This window comes from Musca autumnalis, unplaced genomic scaffold (assembly GCF_047663935.1).
Source record: "Musca autumnalis isolate F117 unplaced genomic scaffold, ASM4766393v1 scaffold_2, whole genome shotgun sequence".
Taxonomy (NCBI): Eukaryota; Metazoa; Arthropoda; class Insecta; order Diptera; family Muscidae; genus Musca; species Musca autumnalis.
Genome location: NW_027411755.1, coordinates 23,358,358 through 23,370,497, shown reverse-complemented (window position 1 = coordinate 23,370,497; position 12,140 = coordinate 23,358,358). Strand labels below are relative to the sequence as shown.

Here is a 12,140-nt window from a genome sequence, read left to right as displayed (position 1 = left end):
GATGAAAGATCAGACGCAGCCTCTAAATGCACAGCTTTGGTCGCAAAACAAACAAAGACACAAACGTACCCTTTTGTGATACGACAAGCACGACCCGTAAAGGACTTAATATCAAAAGGCCCAGCAAAGTCTATCCCTGTTGTGGTAAATGGCCTGTTTATAGAAGTTCTTTCAGGAGGAAGCGCAGCCATAATCTGCGGACACGATTTATTTTTCTCTAGCCAGCAAACCTTACAACGATTAATAACGGTGCGAATAAGAGTTTTGACCCGAGGAATCCAAAACTCCATTCGAAGAATGCGAAGCATGAGCTGATTTCCACCGTGAACAGTTTTGGAATGCGCGTGTTCAACAAGAAGACGTGCGAACCGACATCCATATGGCAAAATAATGGGGTGTTTCTCCTGCTCAGACAAAGTGGGACAATTTACTAGACGTCCATTTAGACGCATAACACCAAATTCATCTAAAACTGGGTTCAAGGCAAGAAGAGAACTTGAGGAAGGTAAAGGCCGTTTATCCAAAAGATGCCTATATTCGTCTGCAAAATAAACCTTTTGTGCCAAGACTGCTAGATGATTTTTAACATTCCTAATTTCTTCAGAAGTTGGAATTTTATTGGTGGAACAATGTGAAGGTCGATTATGGGGATGAGTTTTATAAATGAACCGGTACATATAAGCCAAAACTCGCAATGCTCTATCCAGTGAAGAAAATCTATCCAAAATGTCTTCATAACTCGAAAAGAAAGAATAATGTGTTTTAACACTACGCGTTTCCAATTCAGTTTCGAGGGGAGCGAGATCTGATGTTTTCCAAGTGGAGTTATCTAAACTCAACCAACTAGGACCCTTCCACCAAAGGGAACTATTGGCAAGGTCTAACGGAGAGACTCCGCGGCTTCCCAAATCCGCCGGGTTGTCTTCAGACTTAACATGGAACCAATTTCCATTTCCTACGTTTTGTTGTATTCGACAAACCCTATTTGGCACAAAAGTAGACCAAGTAGTTGGAGTTTTCCGTAACCAAGCTAACACAATGGTTGAGTCGGTCCAATAGTAAATTTTATGGATTGGGATCTCTAAATCATTCAATATGGGCTTCAAAAGTTCCGAAGCTAATACAGCCCCACACAATTCTAGTCGAGGTAATGACACTGATTTAATGGGTGCTACCCTAGTCTTGGAGGCCAACAAATTAACATGAATATGACCTTGCGGGTTTGTAGTGCGAATATAAATCACCCCCGCGTATGCTTTCTCTGAAGCATCACAAAATACATGCAACTCTGCCAAAGAGTTTGGTTCATATTGAACCCAACGCGGAATTTTTATAGAATTCACCTGAGGGTAATTTCCAACAAAGTTTTGCCAGGAGTTGCTTGTAGCAAGAAGAAGAGAATCATCCCATCCTATATTATCTAACCACACCTTTTGCATTATTATTTTTGCTACGACAATAACGGGGGCTAGCCAACCTACGGGATCAAACAATTTAGCTATATGAGAAAGAACTTCCCGTTTTGAGTAGGTATCTTTGCTAGGAATGGGATTTACACAAAAATAGAACGAATCCAAACTGGCATTCCATCTTATGCCCAATGGTTTGGAACTACTTGCTTCTACAAAGGAAAGAACCTGGGCGTCAACTAAATGGTCAGTAGGCAAACAAGCAAGAACAGATTTATCATTTGAGGTCCACTTCCTCAACTCAAATTTAGCGGTGGATAGGGCAGCAATAAGCTGGTCACGAGAAAGTAAAGTAGTTTCTAAATCGTGTGCACCAGCGAGGACATCATCAACATACATACTCTTGCGAAGAATTTTCGAAGCTAAAGGAAATTCTGATTCACAATCATCAGCGAGCTGAAGCAAAGTACGAATTGCCAAAAAAGGGGCGCAATTTACACCAAAGGTGACAGTTTGCAATTCGTAATCTACAATAGGATCATTAGGGGACTCTCTAAACAAAATTCTCTGTAGTGAAGTATGTTGTGGGTGAACGCGTATCTGACGATACATTTGCGTTATGTCGCAATTGAACACGTATCGGAATAAGCGCCATCTCAATATTAATAAGACTAAGTCCGCTTGGAGAGTGGGTCCCACATGAAGGATGTCGTTTAGACTTACACCAGTAGAAGTTTTGTTTGATGCATTAAATACTACACGCAACTTCGAAGTCTGTTTTTCTAAATTGACGACTGGATGATGGGGTAAATAACATACAAGTGGCGCCTGTGAGGGAGAAATGGAGCACATGTGACCTAAGTCAAGATACTCGCGAACAACCGCATCATACATTTCCTTAAGGGAGGGTTTGCGTAAAAGCGAACTTTCATTTTTCAAAAATTGACGTAGGACATTCGGTCGGGAGTCTCCAATTTTCAGATTCTGAGGAAATTCAGACCGAATGGGAAGTGTGACAACGTAACGACCCTCTGAATTCCTCGTAGTTGTAGACCGATAGTTCTCCTCGCAGAACTTGTCTGATGGCGAAAGTAATTTGCGTTTGGGAGCCTCCTCAAGTTCCCAAAACCGCAGAAGTGTTTTATTGAGGCTGTCTTCCTCACTGAAGCTCAATGTGGTTGTGAATACCTGCAAAGGGGAGCAGGGAATTGGACCCGAGATGATCCAACCAAAGACAGAGTTTTGCGCCAACAATGAACCTAAAACATTTTGTTGTACCCCAGGCAACAAAATGTGAGGATATAAATCCGCGCCCAACAACATATCCACAGGCCGACTATCAAAAAGGTGTGGATCAGCTAAACGCAAGTTTGGCAAAGAACGATAAGTGGAAGAGTCAACCGAAAAGGAAGGTATATCACCAGATATCTTGGGAAGAACAAAGGCTTCAGCTTTCAACAAGATGGAAGAATCTAAACGTGAACTTATGCAGATGAGACAATTCTTCCTAGAGGTAATTGAAGAAGAACCATTTACCCCGGAAATGTTAGCAATGGTGGACCGAGTCGACAACTTCAATCTATTTTGAATATGCTCAGCTATAAAAGTAGCCTCAGACGCAGGGTCAATGAGGGCACGAACTGGATAAGTAGTACCTTCGTGAACTATATTTACGATGTCTGTACCGAGAAGAACTCTTGAATTATGAGACGTGTAATGAACTTGGCGGTTCATTACAGTCGGATTAGCACCAGAAGAGGTAGATGCAACATTATCTAAATGTGAAATGGAATTAGTCCTAGGAACGGGATGTGTCACATTTGACGTGGAACTATTTGTGGGTGCCGACCTATTAGGTTTATGCATGAGCGTGTGGTGCTTTTCATGACATACAAAGCAGCGATGCGTACTGGGACAGCTAGCGATCGAATGACCTCTCGACAAACAATTAAAACACAGGCCTTGTTTTTTAACAATAGTAAGTCTTTGCTCGAAAGTTAACTTTTTAAAACGGGGACAAGAATAGAGCGCATGATTTTCAAGGGAACAGACAACACAACGATGTTTGGAATGTGATTTTATAGTATCAGACGAAGTTTTCGCCAAATGTGCCTTAACGTTGCGCTTATTAGGGGACTTAGAAGAATCTATACCTTTTATGTCACGCAAACAGGCAAGCGTCTGAATTCTTTCCGTGAGGAAGGAATCGAGCTGAGACCATGACGATAAGGACGACTTATCCGTGAGACTCTGTTCCCAGAGTGTTACTGTAAGCTTTGGCAGACGCTGAATACAAATAAAAACAAGAATAGGATCCCAGTGATCCGTAACAATGTCATAAACTGACATGGCAGACAAACAACCGTTTATGCCCCTTTGCAAAGATTTTAAACCTGAACTCGTTTCACTAGTTAAAGACGGAAGATCGAATAAAATCCTTAAATGACTATTTACAAGGATTCTTTTATTGTCATAAGTATCCTTGAGGGCTTTCCAAGCAAGAGCAAAACTTCTATGTGTGAGCGGAAACTTAGAGACGACTTCCCTAGCCTCACCTTTAGTTTTTTGAACTAAGTGACACAGTTTCTCAATGTCACTTAGCCCAGAATTGTTTATAACCATGGCTGAAAAAAGGTCACGGAATGTAGGCCACGACAAGAAATCACCGTGAAACTCATCAATATCACACGGAGGTAATTTGAGATTGTGCATAGTGTTAGAAACATATGGCGGCAAACTCCAATTAGAAATCGAAATATCAGCAGAACTCTGAATATCAAGCTGTTGATTATTAGATGTAGGAGGCAAATTCAAACTCTGGTTAGAAATATTATCTGAATTAGAATTACCGGGCAGCCTATTGGATCTATCGGACTCCCTAGTCTCCATATTGCGACTGGTTTGTGCTGGGGTATTGTGAGGAGTACTACTGTGCATTGCAGTTGGAGTGGAAGGGGAAGATTTCAATGACTTTAAGTTCTCTAGTTTTTCATTCATTTCCGACAAACAATTGACATATCTTTCGCGAGTACTTTCATACTTGCCATCAACAGAAGATATTTCTTCTGCAGAAACACCCTCTTGAGACATCAAATGATCGATGTACTTATCATATGCATCGGAAGCCTTACTCCACAAATTTTGGAGTTCGGTCTTTCGAACTTCAAGATTGAAAATCGTATGATTTTCAGCTCTAATAGCGCTGAAGGATGTTGTAAACTTTTCAATTTTATCGGAAGCGCGGATAAATTGGATTAAATTGATGTTCACCATTTTTCCAAGTAAGATTTTTAAAAAGAACTGCGAAAAGAATTATTTAGATTGGAACCTAAAGACGCAAAAATCAAGATATAACTAGGAAAAACCCACAATCGAATGGAGATCGACACAAATGCCAAAGGAAAACAGATCAAAAAAAATCTAAAATCACAAAGCAAACTAATTTGGTGGAAAGAAGAATCAAAAATTTCCCGAAATTAGCAAAAGAAATCAGAAATTTTTAATTTATTCTAATTGAATAAATATTTGAACAGTTCTTGAATGAAATGTTAAATAAATAGTCAAAGAATAATTTAAAAATGTATTAAAATGGTTAATATTTATCAAAATATTCAAAAAGCACAAAAAAGATCAAATGAATACAAAAAAACTTAATTTTTCGTTATGTACCGGGTGTAGGGTGCACGAATTTTCGACCGAAAATAAAATTTGCTAATGCCTATAAGTTGTAAGCACGCGCTTAAGGCTAGTTTTCTTCAAAAAAATCTTTAATAAAACTTTAGGAAAAAACGGTATTTTTCCACAAAAGAACTCAATAAATAATGCAGATAATAGGCTGATTGTAGGGTGAATTTATTTTAAAAATCCAAAAACGCAAATTTTATTTCAAGAAATTTTCGAGAAAAAAAAAAATATTTAAGAATTTAAATTTAAAATTTTCACAATTTTTTTGGGGCCCACTGTGCCGTGGTGAATAAAGAATACCACACAAAAGGGAAAAAGGAACACACAAGTAGTGGGGGGGTGTGTGTGGATGTAACTGCCTCGCTACAAACAGACCAACGACAACGACCAAGCAAGCAGTGAGAACTGGAGAGGCAAATGTTGTTGGTATATTTATAAAGGCACAAAGTGACGCTATCAAAATTAAAAAAAGGCGCGTATTCTTGTTGTTGTATTTACACGACAACTAGACCAACGGCACTTACCCAACAGTGAGAGCTGGGGAGATAAATAAATTGTTGTTATATTTCTTACTGAATATAAGAAATAGAAAAGGGCTAGTATCCCAGCGAAAAGTTTGCCTCCAAAGAGGCAGTTAAATGATATGTACAAGTGATTTGGAAGTGCATCAAATTATGCATTTTCACTCATGATTTTTACAAGGGAGTGACCCCGGAAAGAGGCACTCCATTGCACCGCATTTTAACTGACCCTTTGGCATTGCATTTTAACTGAACCTTTGGCACTGCATTTTAACTGACCCTTTGGCATTGCATTTTAACTGTCCCTTTGGGGTAGAATAGGAGGCAGTCCAGTAGTGGGATTCTGTAACTCATTTTTGCTGTTATCGGTAATTGTCGGTAAAATTAAAATGCTTATAATTTCGATAATTAACGAAATTTTTCGGTAAGTTAACGATGAATAAAAAGTAGTCGCTAGCCTCTACCGACACAAACGGTGATGCCAACCATTCTTTATGTTTTTAGTCATAATTTTGCGATTTAATTTTACCGATTTTTGTCGATAACAGTAAAAATGAGTTACAGAATCCCACTGCAGAGAACGTGTTTTGAATAACAAAATAAAATGCATTTATTATTTGTGTAAAACAAAAATATTAATAACTTTATTAAATTAACACAAAATATGAAAATTCTCTATTGAATTCAATCGCAAACATGTGTGTTTCCTCCGCTCTTCATTTAATCCAAGCTTAAGTGCTTTTGCTTCATCTGCTAAATGGGTTTGATATTGTCTTCCCATCACCAGTTAAGATTTCGACATGTACTCCAACAGCACTCCATTGGGAAATTTTCTTCTCGTGGGTTACCGGAAAAATGTTCACAAATTAAATATTATTTAGTTTGTTTTAACAAATGTTTGGAAATGTTAACACGATTATCTCTTTTTGGAAATGTATTCCGCTGCGTGTAGAGATGTACAAATTGATTTATGTACATGTAGGGATCTCTAACGACTGCTATTAAAATGTAGTGAACGGAGTGCCTTTTTCACGACTCCGTTTGCACTGCATCCGGATGCTGTTAAATTGTGAGGAATTGGAGTGCCTTTTTTACGACTCCGTTGAACTGCCTCCAGATGTTGTTAAAATGTGACAAATGGATGTGATTCTTTAGATTGCATCCAAATGCGGTTAAAATGTGAGGAACGGAGTGCCTTTTTCACGACTCCGTTTGAACTGCATAAAAACATGCCGTGAAAGAACTAGTCTACATTGCACTACTTCCAATTTATTTTGCTGGGATGGTGATTGTTTTTGCAATTGGCCGAATAACAAGTGATAGTAACAGAGTTAAATAAATTGTTGGTAGGTTTGCGGCCGATTTTCGGTGAGAAACAAACGAAAATAATACGAATATTACGAATATTGGTTGACTGCAAACACGATCACTCGGCAATGTACAAAATGTGTGGGGAATATTGCAATAAGCAAGAGAAAAAAAGGCACACTACAGCGGCAGATTATTTCAATTAGAAAAGTATATTTTTTTTGTGTTAAATATTAAGAAATTAGCACAAACTTATGGAAATGTTCGATTATTTCGCGACGAATTGGAAAATAATGCAAACACGACTCGATTTCAGAATAATTTTAATTGATTTATATAGAAATTAGTTTATTGTGGACTGTATATTGAACGATACCGGAAAATAGGGTAACAAAAAGGCGACCAGTACCGCGATCAAAAATTAAAAACACTTTTTTTCACTTTTGTTTTCAAAAAATAAAACGAAATCTCACACAAACAAATGCACTGAACTTACGTACCTTGTTTTTTGATGAATTTATGTGATGAGATGATGATTTTGATGAAAGTAGATGATGTGGTGATGCGGTAGGTGCGGGGATGCGTTGTTGATAATTTCCTTTGGGAGAAAAAAGGCACAATTAATAACCAGGCAAACTTCTCAAATTCACAAATCCGGCTCGATGCGACCAAATGTTTATGTAGGGCAATGGGGGGAAAAGAAAAGATAAATAAAAACACAGAGGTATCAGTTCTTTATAATAATAAATGTTTGCTGGTTTATTGAATTGTTTGTTTCTTTGTATCAACAAGATTACCTTTTGCTAGGTGCTTTCTCTTTTAAAGATAAAAGTAAAGTGAACGCAGAGGTTCATTTGGATCGCAGAGGATCTTAGTGATCGCAGAGGATCGTTGGGATCGCAGAGGATCTTCGGTATTTTACTACTACAACTACATTTTGTGAGAGCAGAGTCTCTATGTATCAAAATGAGCAAACCAACAACAACCGTCGCCCGTTAGTATCTACACTCTCCGATCTCCGCAGAGGGAACTTGTAGAGGTGATACACGAGCTGTCAATCAGCTACCGTGATCGACTGGGCTTGGGAAGTTGAAGGCCAACGTATCTAACTTATACACGTGGAGTTTTTAAGAATTTTTTCTAGAGGCGTGGAGTTTTTAAGAATTTTTTCTAGAGGCGTGGAGTTTTTAAGAATTTTTTCTAGAGGCGTGTAGTTTTTAAGAATTTTTTCTAGATGCGTGGAGTTTCTAAGAATTTTTTCAAGAGGCGTGTAGTTTTTAAGATTTTTTTCTAGATGCGTGGAGTTTCTAAGAATTTTTTCTAGAGGCGTGGAGTTTCTAAGAATTTTTTCTAGAGGCGTGGAGTTTTTAACAATTTTTTCTAGATGCGTGGAGTTTCTAAGAATTTTTTCTAGAGGCGTGGAGTTTTTAAGAATTTTTTCTAGAGGCGTGGAGTTTTTAAGAATTTTTTCTAGAGGCGTGGAGTTTTTAAGAATTTTTTCTAGAGGCGTGGAGTTTTTAAGATTTTTTCTAGAGGCGTGGAGTTTTTAAGAATTTTTTCTAGAGGCGTGGAGTTTTTAAGAAATTTTTCTAGAGGCGTGGAGTTTTTAAGAATTTTTTCTAGAGGCGTGGAGTTTTTAAGAATTTTTTCTAGAGGCGTGGAGTTTTTAAGAATTTTTTCTAGAGGCGTGGAGTTTTTAAGAATTTTTTCTAGAGGCGTGGAGTTTTTAAGAATTTTTTCTAGAGGCGTGGAGTTTTTAAGAATTTTTTCTAGAGGCGTGGAGTTTTTAAGAATTTTTTCTAGAGGCGTGTAGTTTTTAAGAATTTTTTCTAGATGCGTGGAGTTTCTAAGAATTTTTTCTAGAGGCGTGGAGTTTTTAAGAATTTTTTCTAGAGGCGTGTAGTTTTTAAGAATTTTTTCTAGATGCGTGGAGTTTCTAAGAATTTTTTCTAGAGGCGTGGAGTTTTTTTTTTCTAGTGGTCCTACCTAGAGGTAAAATATAGGATTTTTTAGAATCTTTTAACAAAAACATTGAAAACATTCTTTCTTTAAAAATAGGTTACTCTCAATTTACTTTATGTTTTTTTCGTACTTTTTCAGATCTTTTAAGTATAAGTGAATTTGACGATTTATATCCAAGTTCAGCGGTGAGTCATCACAGCAGCAACAACAATCCACACCGAACGTCACATTTGCTAATAAGCATCACAGTAAGCATGTGTCTGACACTGATGCAACAACACATCTTCTTCTTCGTTCGTCAGCAACAACATTGACATCTTGGGATGACAATGGTGCTGATGTGATATTCTGGTTATGACGACGAAAACGTTGATGATGCAACTGCTACGGCTGTTGTGGCAAGTGACACCCAACCTCAGGCAAAACTCACAAAAAAGAAGATATAAATATTGTTAAAGCCTTTTAAACACACACACATGAACACACGAAAGACGAAGGATTACATATTACACAAATTGGCGTAAGCAAGAGTATTACCGATGGATGAAAGAAGTAGTTGTTCGGGGTCTTATTGCATTTCCTTCAAATGGGAAATTTAATATTAAGTTGAGTATGTTAAATATATAAATAACATTAAAATATACACATAATATATAAGTATTGTATTATTTGTATAAAAGTTTGAAACAAAAAAAGAGTACATATAAAGAGATAGTAGGTAAAACATACATGGGCACATCCATACAAAATGTGTGTATGTAATAGCCAGTATGTAAGTTATGTAAAAAACAAGTCTTCGAATTAGTTTTATGTTGAAATGAAATAAAAAATTGTGAATTTTGTTGATGAAAACTTCAGTTGTAAACTTTATGCATAAGAAGGGTCAAAGGTCAATACACAGTGTTTTGAAATCAAAGAACGTAAAAATTTAAAACTTCTTAAAATGTTTGTCGAATGGTTATCAAAAAGTGGTTATCGAATGTTAAGGTAGATATCGGACCATATTATTGCCATCATTGTAGATACAGGATTTACTACAGAACCTATTACAGAGCTATTAATATTTCCTATACCTGCTTCTCATATATCTGCTTTGCTTGTTTTGGGTGCATTAGAATGAAGTGTATGGCCTAGGTTTCAAAATGCAGCTAGTTCGAATACAAATTAAACAAAAGGACCTGTGGTACAACCAACCACAAATGTCTATTCAAAAAATCTGTACTTTTTAGCCTAAATTCTTGGTAGAAAGCCGCATTAAAATATGTCATAATTTTTTACATACCTATAGGCGTAAATTTTTAAGAAATAACCAAAGTCTCATGTGGGTCTAGAAGCGCGATTTTTTAAGAATTTTTGCCAGGTCTTACCTAGGGCTAGAAGTAAGGACTTTTAAAACTTGTCAGAAAGTCTTAACGGAGTCTATAGACGTGGATTTTACGCATTTTCACAAAGGTACCTAATGCGGATTTTGTAGAATGCTTCTCAAGCCTTGTATGGCTCTGTCCACTAGGATTTTTTATGAACTCTTATAAAAGTACCTAACGTAATTTTCTGTAGAAGTGGATTTTTTAAGAACGTTTCCATGGTCTTAGCTGGGTCCTAGAGGCATGCATTGTTAAGAACTTTATTTTGTATACTTTTAACAAAGACTTTTCGGGATCTATATACGGAGATTTTTTTAAAGAATATTTCCGAAGCATTTGCTGGGTCTGGAGCCGTGGATTTTTAAAAATTCTATAAAGTTGTTTTTTTTTAATTTTTTCCAAAATATTAGCTCAGTCTAGGTGCATTTGATGTGGATTTTTATGGTTTCCCTAAGAAATAGGTACCTGACATGGAATTTTAAGAATTTTGACGAAGTTATCTGACCTGGCTTTCAAGAATTTTGCAAGCACCGTCTCATGTGGCTCTTTAAGATTTTGCCAAACCTATCCGACGTGGAGTTTTAATAATTTTTTTCGAAGCTACCTGACGAGGGTTTTGAAGAATTTTGCCAAAACTACCTGACGTGGATTTTTAAGAATTTTGCCGATGCCCCGCAAAAGTTCAAAATGCTCTCTTAAATGTAGTATAAGACCCTTACGACGATAATGTGTTTTTCATGGGCAAGTCCATGCTGGCCAAAAGCCTCCAAATAAAATAGTATTAGATATAATCTCAGCCTGTGTGAATTGAAACTATCACCTATGGACAGATCGAATGCCGGCTATATAACGTAAAAAGTCGTTAAGTTCGGCCGGGCCGAACTTTTTATACCCTCCACCATAAAATAGTCTTAATTAAAATGGAATAATTAGGGTCCTTTCACAATTATAGGTGGAAAAACTTTTCGACAATGGATAGACTCCTACTGCCTCCCACTATTGCTTAAATTACACTGTAAACACAAGTGTTGGGGCAGAGATAATTCCTTTTGGAGATGAAAGCCCTTGGTGTGTGGATATTAAAAACCCCGAAGGACAGATGCGCCGTGAGTCGAACTTCCGCTTTATGGCGTGATGAAGTTTTTGCAAGAGACCCCGTAAGCCATCATGAATTAGCATTATATCTTTGTTTCTTGTTTTCGTAGAGCACTTAAGCAACAGTGAACAAAGTTATAACGCAAATTCCTGATGGCCCACAGGGTCTCTAAAAAAATTTCATCACTCCATAAAGCGGAAGTTCGACTCACGGCGGATCTGTCCTTCGGGGTTCATAATATACTCACCAAGGCCTTTTTCCCCCAAGAGGAATTTTCCGTGCCCCAGACTTTCACCTCCATTTTGTTGCATAGTGTTATCTAATCTAATCTAAAAACAAGTAAGAACAGACTATAGTCGGACGGGGCCGACCATGTGATACCCTATACCACTATCCCTGTGCACTAGCTTTCCGGGCTAGCTGTTATAAGATGTGCATTAGAAATTTTACCAATTTTCACACAAAAGTTTTGATCAATTTAACCCGCTAAATATTATCCGATCATACCGTTGACTTGCACGCTACTTCTTCATCTCAAACCAAAACTACGTTTAAAATTTCGCGCCGATCGGACTATTATTGTGACCTACAGAGCGGCTACAAAATCGAGCAAAAATTTTGTTTTTGGTCCATTTCATCCCTTTAACATTTCACGATCATCGCCAAAAACTAATCAGTTCTATTCTGGTCCAAACCCGACCTCCATACTAAATTTCGTGACAATCGGTCCATAATTGCGGCCTCTAGCTTGATTACAATTTTTAATGGACGGACAGACGGACGGACGGACGGACAC

At 37.4% G+C, this 12,140-nt stretch overlaps 1 protein-coding gene across 1 annotated transcript in view; it reads left to right on the top strand.

The window, feature by feature from the left end:
• The window catches only part of DIP-eta (Dpr-interacting protein eta), a 193,996-nt gene extending 184,260 nt beyond the window's left edge, over positions 1 to 9,736 (top strand). Inside the window, 1 exon segment of the mRNA XM_073967259.1 lies at positions 9,023 to 9,736. Within this exon segment, the coding sequence (XP_073823360.1) occupies positions 9,023 to 9,198 (176 nt within the window). The 3' untranslated portion in view covers positions 9,199 to 9,736.
• Positions 9,737 to 12,140: the final 2,404 nt, after the last annotated feature.